At 49.6% G+C, this 15,761-nt stretch overlaps 1 protein-coding gene across 4 annotated transcripts in view; it reads left to right on the forward strand.

Moving 5' to 3' along the window:
* The window catches only part of KMT5B (lysine methyltransferase 5B), a 55,911-nt gene extending 42,591 nt beyond the window's left edge, over positions 1 to 13,320 (forward strand). For 3 of the 4 annotated variants that reach the window (XM_078057712.1, XM_078057711.1, XM_078057710.1), the window contains exons 10-11: positions 2,028 to 2,224; positions 8,986 to 13,320. In XM_078057712.1, coding sequence (XP_077913838.1) covers positions 2,028 to 2,224; positions 8,986 to 10,469 — 1,681 coding nt within the window. In that variant the 3' untranslated portion in view covers positions 10,470 to 13,320. Of the gene's footprint in view, positions 1 to 2,027; positions 2,225 to 2,518; positions 3,511 to 8,985 lie in introns of those variants that run through there. The other variant, XM_078057714.1, reaches the window with a different exon arrangement.
* Positions 13,321 to 15,761: the final 2,441 nt, after the last annotated feature.

Below are 15,761 nucleotides of genomic sequence, written 5' to 3' on the forward strand. Positions count from 1 at the left end.
ACCTGAGCCGAAGGTAGACGCTTAACCATCTGAGCCACCCAGGCGCCCCTGTATTTAAGCATAATTTAAATATGGCCCATTTTTCTGGAAGTGAACCAGAAATGTTATAGGTTATGGGGAAAAGGCATGGAATATCTGAAAATACCGTATTACTCTAATTCCTATGAGAAAAAAATCACCTTTGACATCTCTGCATTTTCTTTCTGCACATGTGTCAGTGTGGACTGGAGTGGAACTGCCTGCCTGTCTGGGTCGCAATTACCTGGACGTTTTACCATGATTTCTGACACACTTTCCAAGACCAGAACTGAGGCAGCCACACAATAAGTTTGTTGTGATTTTTCTTTTTTTAAGATTTTATTTATTAGAGAGCACAAGCAGAGGGAGAAGGAGAAGCAGACTCCCCACTGAGCAGGGAGCCCGATGTGGGGCTCAATCCCAGGACCTGGGATCATGACCTGAGCTGAAGGCAGACACTTAACCGACTGAGCCACCCAGGCACCCAGTTTGTTGTGATTTTTGCAGAAACGTTCATAAAAATGGAATTCTAGATCTGTTCTGGAAAGGTGAAAGAAGCAGGAATGCCCACCCTACTTACCAGAGATAGGTTTGGCCATCGGTTTAAGTGTGTGGCCCCTTGCTTTAAGAGGTAAGATGGTAGGAAGGGAGATTGAAAGTTTTGGTGTCCCTTAGCTAAAAGTGGAGCACTCGGATTACTGGTGGGGGTGGGGGGAGTAGTTACTTTGTCTTCATCCACATCCTGAAAGGAGGGCATCACACGGGCTCTTCTGGAGGCCAGTACTGCTCCCAGGCTGGAGGGCGCCTATGGTTTTGCTGTGTGTTCAAAAGCTGCTGTTATACGGCTTTTCCTTAACAAGCTGAGGACAAAAAGGCAAGTCAGTGAAGGCAATTTTGGACAAAGAGATTTCTCTCTTTTTTTTTTTTTTTTTTGTTAAAGATTTTATTTATTTACTTGACAGAGACACAGCGAGAGAGGGAACACAAGCAGGGGGAGTGGGAGAGAGAGAAACAGGCTCCCGGCTGAGCAGGAAGCCCGATGCGGGGCTCGATCCCAGGACCCTGGGATCATGACCCGAGCCGAAGGCAGACACTTAACGGCTGAGCCACCCAGGCGCCCCGAGATTTCTCATTTTTTAATTGTAATATGTAGCGCCTTCTTTTTAACCCTCAGTAACTTACTCTCTCAAATTGAGCTGAGTAGAAACTCACCAGTACTCACTGAATAAAGTTAATGTCTGCAAAGTGAGATTCAATAAGGTCGATGAGAGCCTCTTCACGAGCACTTTCACTTCAGAAGAACTTCTATAAAAATGTAAATTATTAGAGTAGGCTACAAATCATTCTTGTCCTGTGAAAAAAGCAAGTCTTTGCCTTTTATTAAGTAACATTGTGTTAATTATGGTCATGTTTATCTTAATAACTTGAAAGAAATTAAACAGTTTTTATTCTAGAAGTCAGATTTTCACTGATGTAGTGTAGCCACCTTACACAGAATTTTAGTTAAGATTTGTTTTGTATCTAACATCGAGTTCTAAGTAATGAATTAATTTATGGAAATTCTCTGGTTTCTTTTTTTAATTCCTTAGTTCTTAATATTCAGCATTGTAGAGGTGAATTGCATAGAACAGAGCTGGAATATAATTAACAGGTGGGTTATTTAAGCTATAATGTAGACCTAACTATCGACTAACCAGCTTTGAAATTGAAGAATTCGTTATTTCCACCTACATGTGGACTTCTTCAGGGTCTAGGAGTTTCTCATGGGCAGTTAATAATCAGTTGATAATAGTCACAATAATTTGTTATTTAAAATCTAGAGGGTTTTTTGCATTAATTTTATATGCATTTTTAATTCTTTTGCGAGTCCTAGACTTGGCAGATCTCCAATGATGATTGAGGCCTCATCAGTGAGCCACATCTGTTCACCTGATGTGGCCATGAGCCCACAGCAACTGACCTTGTAGTGAGTACACTGTCTGTTTAACCTGTGCTGTTTTCTCTTTCAGACGGGGAACCGGTGCTTTTAAATCCAGAGTGGGACTGCCTGCACCTGCTCCTGTTATCAATAGCAAATACGGACTCAGAGAGACAGATAAACGCTTAAATAGGCTTAAAAAGTTAGGTGACAGCAGCAAAAACTCAGACAGTCAGTCTGTCAGCTCTAACACTGATGCAGACACCACTCAGGAAAAAAACAATGCAAGTAAGTAAGGGAGATTGATAAGCGTCTGTCTTCTTTTTTTATTACTATTTTTAAGTATTTTCACACAATTATCTTTCTAAAGTATGCTTCACTTCAGTAGTTTTGATCTTTTAAATATTGAGAGAAGCTCTGGGACTCATGTGCTTCAGCAGCACTGCAAGGTTCTAGAAACGATCTGAGCACAAAAGCAGTGTGTATCCCGCCTCCAGATTCAGTCCTGTCCTCTAGACTGAACTGTCTGCTTTTCTTGAATTCCTGGTAACTGGATATTACATTCTTCATCATGTGTTCCAGGGTCGTCCTGTGTTTGAGAGAAACATTTTCAAGGTATTAGTTTGACTGTCGTGATGGCGGTAGGTCCTACAGGAAGACGAAGGACTGGGTAGAGGCGTAGAGGCACGTACGTGTCCCTGCGCCGAGCCAGTCCATTAGCACGCGTGATGCCAACCTGGGCAGTTCATAGCTCTGGCCTCAAGGCTTCCACCTTTTTACCGCTTGCTTGCCCTTTTCAAACTGAACTGAGCCCGTTCACCAAACCACCAGTTACCAGACTCAGAGTTGTGATAGAGGAGCATTTCGGAGGTCGCTTACACTGTGACGTGGTGCCTTGGCCTCCATGAAAGCAGCAAGAGAGGTGAAAAGAAGAAGCCAGCATTAAGATACCAGTTGTGCGTGGGGGCAAGACCGTATGGAAGCTGGAAACAGAGAGAATGGAGCATAAAGAGGAAAGAAAGCGAAGCAAGCCTAGCCGGGCAAAAGGAAACGCGTCATGTTTGTGGAGCTTTGAAGTCCTGGGACCATGCTCATGGCTGCCGGTTTCTTCTGGGTAACACCAGTTTCCTCTCATTGCCACTAAAGCTGTAGGCTCTTTAGTCTGACTTGTTTCTGACAGGAATAAAGTTTCAAAGTTTTGACTCGGTGATCCCTAGGGACGCCCGTTTCAGCACGCCAGGTGGCCGTAGGTACTCGGCTGAGCCTTCTGAAGTTGGGTTGTTTGAGGCTCCTCTCCCTACCTTCAGACGTTTGCAGCCCAGCACGGTGCACCCCTCCCCTGCAGAAAACCCTGGAGAGAAGGGAAGGCCTCTCCCATGATGGTGACTGTCACTGCCGTGAATTCCTGCATCCACCTGCTGCTGGACGGTCAGAGGCCAGGTGCAACCCCGTAGTAGAAGAGCAGTGCTGTGTTCCTTGTCCAGTCTCTCATGTCCCAAGTGAGCAGAAAGAGCGCAGTTAGCCCGTCATTCACTGTTGACTGTTGGTTCTAATAATAAATGGAACATAATCAACGTTTTGTTTTCGGAGTCTGGTTCCTTGGTGAAACTGGAGACTTGTGAAGCCCGGTTTAGAAATATGTGCATGAAACACTACAGAGCACGGACACGGCCACCACGCTGCCCACACCGGATGGCTCTGTGACACGGGGGGCATTAACTCCATTCCTACTGTATACATACCGAGTTCAGTACACCATGGAGGCTAAAAGAGCATAACGTGTAGGTAGTTTGTGAGAGTGTACTGACTACTCTGTGACCATCTAGGGGATATTTCTTAGTAAACCAAATACTTAAAGCCTCCTAGTTGTTGGAGAGATTCAAGATGGATGAGACTCAGGCCCGTCCCTCAGGCAGCTTACGCCTTAGTGCCGGGATCCGACAAGTACACAGTTACGCAGAGCAGACTATAAATGCCATTGCTCGGGTTCAGAGCGAACCAGTAATCCCTTTGAGCTGTGGTCTCAGCATTACTGAGCAGACATGCAGCACTTCCCAGTGATGGCTGATGGGAGGGGGCTGACTTTGTTCAAATTACCTTTCTGCAGGATTATGGTTTTGAGGACTTGGAGGGTCAATGGAGCTAACTTTGAGGGCCGTGTGTAGAGTTGACAGATGCGGCTCTGTGCTCTGGCGGAGCGAGAGGCTTCTCACCCGTCCTCTCTCAGACCACCCTAGACGAGGTCCCCTTCATAGCACTGCTCTTGCAGGCCCCCACAGGTATTCTTTCAGATGGGATTTCTTTTGGTGTCTGTGTCTGGACCATAACCTACCTGTTTGAAAGACAGACTCTTTGAGATCGCAGCCGGTAGCAAAGCCAGGGCTGTCCGGGCGTCTCCCAGAGGGGGCGGCGTGGTTGCGTCTGGATCCGGGGTGCTTTCTCCGTGCGTAGCTGCCATCCTCACCCTGCCGTGCGTTCAGAATTCAGGGGGCAGAGACTGCTTGCTTTGAACAGCTTGTATGTTCTCTTCTAAAGAAACATTTCTGCTTGGTTGGGAGAAAAATTATTTCTTCTGCACAGATTTCTTTTCTGAAAGGTGTCTCAGGAGCCCCAAGTTGACTGTTGGCTTTAGCATCTGGAAAGAGGAGACGAGACCATTTTCACAAATTCAGTCCACAAGCCTGAATTATAATGCCGTTATTAGAAGATTGTGGTGTTTTAGGCCTCTGGTGCCTCAGTGGCTGGGCCGCCCCCCCATAGTCGGTGCTGTGATACGGGGTGTGAGTCATGCCGATGCCACAGGTTGGTGTGAGGCCCAGAAGACAAGGCCGGTGGAATCAGTTTATCTTAACTCCGGAGCACCTATCCTAGAGATAGTGGACTGGGCCACCACTTGTCACTGGGAGCTGTGTCAGACCTCACTGTTGATCTGAGCACTCCCTGCTGCTGGGCCTGTAGGCTACTCCGGAGTCCTTTCCAACACCCTGTCGCAGGCAGCCGCTGCCCGTCTGCTGGTCACGTCAGCTGGAAGACGCTTGTTGTGCCTGCCAAACTTGAACTGAACTCTGAAGTCCTACTCAGGGTTTTCTGGATCTTCACGTGCTGAAGATGCCAGGCTGTGGATGGCCCTCATGTTCCCTTGGTTCACGTTGATAGTGTGCATTTCTGGGGCTTTTCCAGTACAGAACCCAGCCTGAGTGCGCGGGGAGCTTTGCTGTTGTTTTGCTGTTCTTGTACCTGCTGTAATTCTCGAGGCCCACGCAGGGCTGCCTTGCGATTCGGAGGACACCATGAGATGGCAGTGAGGGCCGTGCCGTGTGGGTCCTGTACCCCGGGGGCGGAGACCCCCACTGTGACTCTGTGGCATACTTAGTACAGTGGATCTGGAGCCACGGATCTCACTCAGTCCAAATCCCCCATCTCTTCCCCTTACCGGTGGACGATCTTAGGCGCGCTTATCCATACGCGCTTGGTTGTCACATGGATTTAGTAGCACTACAAAGGATGCGCGTTAGGATTGAGATCATACTGATTGGGCCATTTTGCACAGCACCAGTACATAATAATTGCTAAGAATGTGTATCTCCACCTAAAAATACTGTCTTAGGTTTACGCCGCCAGGCAGGAGAGTTGCCCATGGCGTAGCAGCGCGGAGGCCAGAGTGGCCACAGGTGTCCTGGTCTCCACTGAGTCAGAATCCTCAGTCTCTGGACAGACTTCCATTAGTTTGCAGCGTGGCTCCTGTCTTCCTCCTTAAGCCTACCGTCACTATCCTCCTGAACCCCGGAGGACAGTGTAGACCTGTCTGGGAGAGTAGAGCCCTTGGCGCCCATGGGGCTCCCATCTTAGTCACATTGCTCACATTTCTCTTGCCCAGTTTGTCTCAGTCTTTTCTGACCTTTGACTTGAGCATACCTCTTAGCTGGGCTTTTTTTGAGATACTGTTTTTAAAACAAAAGACTAGACTGACCAATACATGAACATATGTAAGTGAGATCTCTGTGTCGAAAGAATACATAGCATCCAATACAGTCTATTTTGTGCGGTTTAGAACACAAACACAAGTGCTTTGTCAGTCGTTCACTGCAGTCGGCTAGCAAGGAATCCATTGGAAGCAGGGGTGGATTCAGAATCACCATAAAGTGAGACTCAACCTAATGGATTTAAAATATGAGCCGGAGTAAGGATAATCTCAGGTGCTCTGAAAATACAGAGGAAAGGAGACCTGTCATTTGTAGGAAGTCATGAAAGGCTCCCTGAGCAAAGCATTTCCTAAGCGGAGTCTTAAAGGGGGTAGGAGGTTGGGCAAGTGAGGCATGTTCAGAGCAGAGGGAATTCATGAATGGAGAAACGGGGACGAGCGTAGGACTCGAATAAGGAAAGTGTGTCATGGCTAGAGTAGGGGGTGGGAAGGAGGGATATGACCATTGTTTAAAATTTTGGATTTATTCTTAGGGCATTAGGTTATTGAAAGTTCTGAAGCCCAGCAGTGACGTGTCGTACTAGGAAATTCACTCCGGCCACAGGGTAGAGAACGGGATGTTGGGGAAGCAATGGGAGGGGTGAGGAAAGGAAGGGAGGGAGTTGAGTTGTTGCCACGACTCACAGTCTTAGGGGACTGTGAAGCGAGAGAAGTAGATGGCCGCAGCAGTGGGCTCCATGGGACATGTGGCCGACTGGGTGAGGCAGTTAGGGAAAGGCCGGGGTGACCTCCCGCTGTCTGCTTGGGCAGCTAGCTGGGTGGATGGTGGTGGTACTGAGCAGGATGGAGAATTTAGAAGGAGAACAGCCATGAAGCTTGATGGTGAGTTCAGTTTGGGCACGTTGACTGTGATGAGGAGTCCATCCTCGGGAAGATCTAGATGCCAGCGGGCATTTGGTGATTCGGATCTGTAATCTAGGAGGGAGGCTAGATAAAGTGGCTCGGGAGCTGCCAGTGCATCAGTGGTAAGAGCCATGGCGGGGGGGGGGGGTGCCTGTCACCCATAGAATGTGTAGTTTCCAAAGGGTCTAGGACAGCAGAGGCCTGAGGAGCGCAGTCGAAGGGGCAGATGGGAGGGCAGGAGAGAGTGCCCCTGTGGGCAGCCAATGGGACAGGAGTTTTCAGGAAGAAAAATGGTTAGCAGTGTCACATGTGCAGAGAAAGGAAGAGGGAGAAGGGCTGGAGAGTGCCCGCTGGGTTTCATGACAAGGTCTTCCAAGACTGGCAAAGGCCGTCTCATTAGAGGGACAAGCTGGATCCCAATTGCAGCGGGGTTGCTGTCCAGGGTGGTGTGTATGTTTTCGTTGTGAAGGGGCCGTTGCCGGTACAGAATGAGAACAGGATGGCAAAAGGCAAAGTAAGGCTGAGAACCACTGATTTTGGTCATAGAATGGTCCTCGAGGAGCCTGGTCTGAGCCAGCGGACTTCACAGCCACATTTGAGAAAGCCAGGTGCATTTACATCAACAAGCACATCTATTCAGTCTACCTTGTAGGAAGCCTTGTGAGCATAAAGAAATCCTTTAACAAAAGAATGCCCTGTGCGGCCTTGTATTTAAAAAAATAATTTCCAGCTAGTTCTGTATAATTCCAATTCATGCTACATCAGTTGTTCTCCAATTGAGCGGTATCCAAACCACGACTCCTACTATTCTAAAAATAAGTGGCTGCCTTGGGGTGGTAGCCCACATGGATAAGCACATTCTTGGTCCGGTCAGGGGATCTCACTCCTGGGAACTGTGTTGGTTTGGGTTCCCCAAAGCCATTTATGAGACACTCTTCTTGAGTATAGAGCCTTCTATTCTTGGTGGTTTGATATTTTTGGAATGCTTGTAATGCATTCTTGCTCTTCTCAGTAAAAACTAACTAATGGTAACTTACTTGCTTAGCCATGCAGAAGGAACAACAGTCGCCCTGGCAGCCCTTGGGCATGTCGGCGGCAGCAGTCTTTGTCGGGCAGTGTGCTCAGTTTACCCCTAGTCGCTTTTTACTCTCCCTGTTTTCTGAGAGAAGTGGGGAGTATCAGTTTGGTCATCTCAGCTTCCCTAGTGAATGACTGAAAGGACTAGTTTGATGGGGAAGAGGTTTTCAGGTGGGAGCCGGGAAAACTAAGTAATTGAGAAATGGATTCCTGTAAAACACTCTACATACAGGTCCCAAATGTCAATGGAGAGAAAAACATAAAGACAACAGAAAGCCCCTGTAAGGTCACGCTCACTGTGGAAGCAGCTTAAACTTGAGTCACCTGTAAGCCTTTTGAGGCTCTGGTCAACGGTCCTGTTGGTCCTCAGGTTGGCTGTTCCCTGTGGGGTCATCGTAGCCTTTCTGTATGCTTGTCCTGAGGAAGTTGGGTCCCCCTTTGTCCCAAGAGTGTAACTCCAGCAGGATGCTTCTTCCCGCCTCAGTTTGATTGTTGGCAGCAGGTGGGCCCTGGAGGGACGGGGCCAAGTACGTTCTGCCGCCCTTGGAAGTCTGCTGGTCCTCACGGAGTGGGAGCAAGAACTTTGTGGAGTGCGGTTCGTTGTGGAATTAACAATATATGGTTCTTCGGGTCTCTCTCGCTTGAAGCCATTGTGATAGAGTGTCTGTTAGAGCTTGTTAATAATATATTTCTGTTCTGTATTACTGGTCAAGTAATATACTTCCTTTGAGTTAATGAGTAATGGGTTTTAGAAACCTATTTTGAATGATGATGTTAAGAATTTGTGAAAGAAAAATCTGATTTTTCCTCAAGTTTACTTCAAATCTTCTATGTGGTAAGAGATTCAGGAAAAGAAATACTGTGGACAAGTATCGCGGTAGATTATGGATGAGCTCAGAGTGGGGTCCAGGTCCTTGCTGTGGGAAACGCATAGATGCTCCATAAATCAGAGGCAGCAGTTGGGAAGTTACAGGAGGGTGGTGTGGGGTGCCCATGTGCCGGCCGAGACCCAGCGGGGTCCATCTTGCACGTGCGGGTATAATGCGAACCTTTCATAGCTGACAGGTTTGGGCATCGTTGTGTTGAGCACTCCTGTGTTACCAAGGCTGGTTTTCATCCCCCCTTTTTTTTTTCTCCTTAACTGCAGCTCCTAACCGAAAATCTTCAGTTGGTGTGAAAAAGAACAGCAAGAGCAGAACATTGACAAGGCAATCTATGTCAAGAATTCCAGCTTCTTCCAACTCTACCTCATCTAAGCTAACTCATATAAATAATTCCAGGGTACCAAAGAAACTGAAAAAGCCTGCAAAGCCTTTACTTTCCAAGATAAAATTAAGAAATCATTGCAAACGGCTGGAGCAAAAGAGTGCTTCGAGAAAACTCGAGATGGGAAGCTTAGTACTCAAAGAGCCCAAAGTAGTTCTGTATAAAAACTTACCCATTAAAAAGGAGAAGGAGCCCGAGGGACCAGTTCAGGCCGCGGCAGCCAGCGGGTGCTTAACCAGACACGCGGCGCGGGAGCACCGAGCGGGCTCCGGGCGAGTTCCGTCGCCGGCGGCCGGCGCCCCCTGCACCTACAGCACCCGGCGGTCGGCGCGGGCCAGGCCGGCCCCGAGGGAGCCCGCTGGCAGCCCGCGGGAGGCCGGCTCGTCGGACGGCTCTCCGAGCGCCTCGGCGGGACCCTGCCCGGACGGTGGCGAGCGGCCGGCTCCCGCGGCGCCCGACGACGGCCTGGCTCCCGGGGCGGCGCAAAAGCGGGAAGCCAAGTGTCAGAGGAGCGACAGCAGCGCGTCGAAGAAGAAGTCGCGGCAAGGGAAACCGGCGAAACCGTTGGCGAAAGCCGAGGAGCCCGCGGCGGGGCAGGACTGCCCGGGACAGGCCGGCGCGGCGCCCGAGGTGCTGGCGACCCGCTGCGAGCCGGGCGAGCGCCGCGCCCCCGAGCCCGACACGGCGCCCGGCGGCTACGCGGACTGGGCTCCTGCGCCCGGCGGCGGCGGCTCGGTGGTCACGTCCGATGGCTTCAGAACGAAGGACGGCTTCCGAACTGCAAAAAGTAAAAAGAAGAGGCGCATCACGAGGTATGATGCCCAGCTGATCCTGGAGAATAACTCCGGGATTCCCAAATTGACTCTTCGTAGGCGTCACGACAGCAGCAGCAAGACGAACGACCAAGAGAGCGATGGCACGAGTTCTTCAAAAATAAGCATCAAGTTAAGTAAAGACCACGAAAACGATAATAACCTGTATGTAGCAAAGCTCAATAATGGGTTTAACTCAGGGTCGGGCAGCAGCTCCACGAAGCTAAAGATCCAGCTGAAGCGGGACGAGGAGGGTCGGGGGCCGTGCTCGGAGGGGCTGCACGAGAACGGGCTGTGCTGCAGCGACCCCCTCTCGCTGCTGGAGTCCCGCATGGAGGTGGACGACTACAGCCAGTACGAGGAGGAGAGCACGGATGAGCCCTCCTCCTCGGAGGGCGACGAGGACGACGAGGACTACGAGGAGGACTTCGAGGACGACTTCATTCCTCTTCCTCCAGCCAAGCGCCTGCGGCTGATAGTCGGGAAGGACTCCATAGACATTGACATTTCTTCCCGGAGAAGAGAAGACCAGTCTTTGAGGCTCAACGCATAAGCTCTTGGGCTCAGTCTGGCCTGGGAAGCCCCCTTTAAGGAAATAAAAACAAATTCCAGTCAGTTATTCCTCACCCGAGACGTTCTAGCGGCCGCACTTCCCTTCTCTCTCCACTTAGCAGCGTCATACTGTAGAAAGTGTACAGCGCACTGACTCTCCCCAAGTCTGATTTGTGCAAATTTTTATTGTACTTTTTAAATAGCCTTCTTACGTGCAATTCTGAGTTAGAGGGAAAGCCCCGTTGTAAAATAAAGGCTCAAGCAAAATTGTACAGTGATAGCAACTTTCCACACGGGACGTTGAAAACAATAATGTGGCTACACAATTTTCTTTTCCTTTTTCTTTCTTTCTTTCTTTTTTTTTTTTTAAACCAAGAGCATCAACTGGCTCTTTAATATATGACTAAAAAATAATTTAAAACAAATCATAGTAGCAGCATATTAAGGTTTTCTAGTATATGCTAACATCACCAGCAACGATCTTTGGCTTTTTGATTTCTTTGCTAGATGTCTCCCCCTCGGAGTCCTGTCGGTTTCACACTGTTTGCTGGCCCAGGTGTACTGTGTGTGGCCTTGCTTAAAAGAGCAAACCATCGGTTGGGAGTCGAATTGGTTTCTTTAAAAAAAAAAAAAAGTACAATTACACGCGTGACCGCTAACTTTTCAGTACATTATATGTACGAGGGTAGCAGTGTGCAGGATGAGTTCCAATTCAGCGTATTTATTGCTTGTCATGTAAATTAAAGACCTTGTATTTAACACTTTTCAATCCTTTTAGATAAAATTGTTCTTTGCAAGAATGATTGGTGCTTATTTTTTCAAAACTTTGCTGTGAACAATGTGATGACAACAAGCAACATTTATCTAATGAACTACAGCTCTCTTAATTTGGGTCTTCAAGGTTTCTGTTGCACTTGTAAAATGCTACAAGGAATATTAAAAACTCTATTCACTTTAACTTATAATAGTTTATGAAATAAAAACATGAGTCACAGCTTTTGTTCTGTGGTAACCTATAAAAATGTTTGTCTTTGAAATTCAATGTAAAGAACTGAAAACAATGTATATGTTGTAAATATTTGTGTGTTGTGAGAAATTTTTGTCATAAGAAATTAAAAGAACTTACCAGGAAGGTTTTTAAGTTTAGAAATATTCATGCCAATAAAATAGGAAATTATAAAATATATAGTTTTAAGCACTGCATCAGTGGGAGTTCTTGGCTTATGTTAGTTTATGTATGAAAATATCAAAGATTTTTTGACTATATTATCAGTTAAGCGAAAAGAGGAGTCAGATTTAATTTGTTTTTTTTTTTTGAAGCACTTTGAGAAGAGAAATTAATTTTAAGTAACTTAATGAGCAAATTTTTGATTACTACTTTATGTTCAATACCAACCTTTCATTTCTCTGGATTATTTTACAAATCATTGGACAGAGAATTTGGGAATATAAAGCTGTAGCAGGTGTTTGACGCCAGTGGGTCTCTATTTCTGGGAAATGTGTACATGTACTTTCAGATACACAGCGTTCCTGAGTAAAATCGATTTAGGGGATTCGTGTAGTGTCTGTCGAAAAGTAGCCCATGTCTTAAGATAGTGAAAGGAATCTGCCCGTGACGAAAAGTCCAGTGGAGAAAACCTCAATGCTTACTGTTGTTCCCAGGTGATACCTGCCGGTTTCCAGGTTCTGGGGACACCCTTTAAATTGAGTCCCATAAAACGATTGCCAGTAGGGGTTCCACATAGAAATTAAGAATATTCATAAAAGCGTTGGCAACGTAGAGTTTTTGTTTCTCCTCACGTTCTTCAAGGAGTTACTTGTGTGGTCTTAACGTCGCCTCATTCCCGTCTGTCCCGTGCAGGTCAGCCCCTCGGGTAGTGGTGTGGCAGCCCCCCCCCCCCCCGCTCCGCATGTGGTTCTCCCCCTCGTGAAGCAGGACGGCCCCCCGGGGTCTGTCCCGAGGCCCTCGGAGCGCATTGCGGACCACGTCCCGTCCTCACGTTGTCCCTCGGAGGAGTGTGAGACTCGTGCCATTAAGGAAGGTCGAGCGTAGACTCGGTGTCTGGAAAGTAGCAGAGAGCGGTGGGCCACCTCTTTTCACTCCCGGCCTAGCGTGGGGCGTGTCGAAGAGGTTCAGAGCCTCAATCTCAAACCGTCTCCCGGAATACCAACAGCAGCCATTTCAGGAATCTCCATCTTAAGGAAAAAGTCACAAAATCCCACATTTCCCACGTTTCTCCATTTTTAAGCTTAATTTTAGTAACTTATTTATGTTTGTGTTAACTTGATTGCGGCCTCGGCTTTTCGAGGCTGACCTTCCCCGTGGGCCCTAGCAGCGGGGCCCGGGGGCGTCCCCGCCTCGGGAGTCGGGGTGCACAAGCGCTGGGCAGCCGCGGCTGCCGCCTTCCAGGGAAACCTGATTTCCGTTTTTCCAGGTGGGGGCCTCGGAGCTGCTCGGGCTCCGCCGTAGAACTTCACCGTGTGGAATGGCGAGAGCCACACGCGGGTGACCACTTGGAAGAGGTTGCGTTCCATACAACTTTGAGCTTGAGCTTATGCAATGATTCGTAAAGATTCTGGCATTGTAAGAATTAGGAAATGATCATAAAAATACATGTAAAGTATTCAATTTTCAATCATTTTTCAAATTACTGTTTTAAATTGTTTTGCTGAGTTGTAATACCTTTGAGATACAATGTATTCCTTGTACTGAAAGAATGAAAAAAAAGGACTTTTTCAGCATTTGAGGTAAGTTCTTTAACGTTTCATTAAAAACATTTTTTACAAATATTTTGTACATGCACTTGCAGTATTGAGGTTAATCATTTTAATAAATTCGGAAATTAAAACAATTTGGGCGGTGTTCGCTGTATCTGAGAAGAAAAGATCGAAGTGGTGCCTTTCTCCACAAGGCTTTCATTTCAAGTAGAATTTGTGAAGTCGAAGGTTCGGAGGCTTTCCAGCATCCGCGAGTGGCGTGGCCCCCGCCCCGGCCTCCATTTGCTTCCAGTGCCGCTCCTTTTGTCGAAAAGACAACGGGAAAGCGGTCCTTGTGTCACCGAGAGGCTCCTCTCTAACCACACGGCCCTCCAACCCCACAGGAAGCAACCCCCGAGCACTGGGTTTCTGCCCTCGCTGAATGGGACGAAACTGGCCTACCTGGGGCTGGCGTGGGTCCTCTGTCCTCCCAGTTACCGCAGCAAAACCTAGTTGAGGGGAGAAGTCGGCCTGGCTTAGGAGTCAGGGGGCCGGACTTTGCCCAGCCCTGCGGCATCCGAGTGGCCCCGGCCGAGCTGCCGGCCCCCGCTGGCCTCTCTGCGGCGCCCCGAAGTCCCCGTGGACGGCCGGCGAGGCAGGCAGCGGGCGGTGCAGGCCAGACTGGAGGGCGCTGATGGCCCAGCGCGGGGAAAGGCTGCACGGCTGGCGTCCGGTCTCAGGTTTTCTCTCTGAAACGAGTTACTCCCGTCCGCCACCCGGTGCAGCCAGCTTGCAGCATGCTGCCTGGAGCCCTGGTGTGGTTCTGTCCCTCGAGTGGAGTGCCGGCTCTGTCGCTGGCATGCAGCCCATCCTGCTTGCCGCAGAGCCCAGTGGCACTCTGGTAGCCCCGGGGGTCCCGCCAGCGCGGCCCGGGCCTGCGAGGGTGACGCGGTCTCCGGCTTCTCCCTCCCTGAGGTCAAGAGCGTGGGCATTGCTTGCATTCGCTAGTGACGAGGCCCAGAGGAAAAGCGGGATTTGATTCCTCGGGAAGGGGCAGGGAGTGTGGATGGGCAGGATGGGGAAGAAGGCCTCCCGCCAGGGCTGTCCCCACCCCCTCCTTCTGCACCTCTGCCACTCGCTCGTTCCTCCCAGAGCATTGTCTGTGTTCATGGAAACTGCTGGAAAGCTTTCAATCTGGAGGACCGAAGACGGCCTGCAGCCTCCTGTGATGACTTGGGTGATGTTCTTTAAGAGAAAAGTCTGTCTGTTACCAGATGCTATTTTCTTCTTGTCAGATGTGTGAGTTTTTCTGCTAAGTTCAGTAGACTGTGACTTCCCTCTTTTGGGGGTACCCCCCCAGTTGAGTCCGCTCTGCCGTGGCGGAGGCCGGCGGGGAATTTGCAGATGGGTGGCCAGTCTGAGATCCCGAACAGCACTATCCTGAGTGACAGGAGTGAGGTTGCATTTCTTTAATATATGTTGGACCCCTGTTCTGTATTAGTGTGGGGACGGGGGCGGGGGGAGGCAAGAGGTGAGAGGCCTGGGTGTGGGTGTGAGTAAAGCCCTGGGAGCAGGTGAAGTGACCTGGGGGCGGAGGACAGACAGACAGCCTCTGGGCCCTGCCCCCCACCCCCGACCTGGGGAGACCTGGGAGAGGGCAGTGGGTCGGCACTTCCAGGAGGAGCCAGACTGGGGCGGGGGTTGGGGGGGGAGAAGTCTGGCTGGGACAGAGAGAAGGATCACAGCTGGAAGGGGAGGTGCGGTTAAGGAGGGGATCCGTCGTTAATGAAGGACAAGTACGATGAGACGGTGAGACGGTGAGACGAGGAGCTTCCACAGGGGATGAGACGGTGAGACGGTGAGACGAGGAGCTTCCACAGGGGATGAGTTCCCAAAAGGGAAGGTGGGGAAGTTATTCAGTCTGCGGGCGGAGGGCTGGTCTTAGTCTGGGTCTGTCTTCCTTGGTAACAAGAGGAAAAGAGGTGGGCCTGTGGGGGAGCCAGTTCCAGCATGAGAGTTTCTATATTGTCTGTAAACAGGAGGCGAGGTCACCTGAGAGGAGGAGGTGAGAGCCCCCAGAGCTTCGGGAGCACTAAGATTTAAAATCGAGAGAGGAAAAGCAAGCCGACTCTAGAAACCGGCATAATGCATTGCAGAAATCTTTACCAGCCAACTTCCAGGTACCAGACGGTGTTCTAGACACCCCTGGAGCTAAGGGGACGGGGGGGCGGCACTTCTCAGCCCAGGTGTGAGGCTCTCAGCCAGGTTGGGGGGCTGCAGAAGACGGCAGAATGGAGGGCTCGGGGGGGGCAGGAGAGGGCTCGAATGGAGAGCCCCGGAGAGTGTGCAGGTTAGGGAAGAGAATGAGCCATGGCCTCAGTGGGCCCCTGGCCAGGGACAGTACAGACACCCGAGGCCAGGAGGTGCTCCTGTGGTCCGAGAACAGTCCAGCCTTAGTCAGACAAGCACGTGGGTAGACAAGAGGTTGAGGTCAGAGCGGAAGGGCTGCATTTAAATGATGGCAAGGTCCCTGATGGGGCCTGGTGGAGAGTGTCCTTGTTCTGGGAGACCAAGACATTGGGCAGAACTGAGGTCA

This window comes from Halichoerus grypus, chromosome 11 (assembly GCF_964656455.1).
Source record: "Halichoerus grypus chromosome 11, mHalGry1.hap1.1, whole genome shotgun sequence".
NCBI classification, from domain to species: domain Eukaryota; kingdom Metazoa; phylum Chordata; class Mammalia; order Carnivora; family Phocidae; genus Halichoerus; species Halichoerus grypus.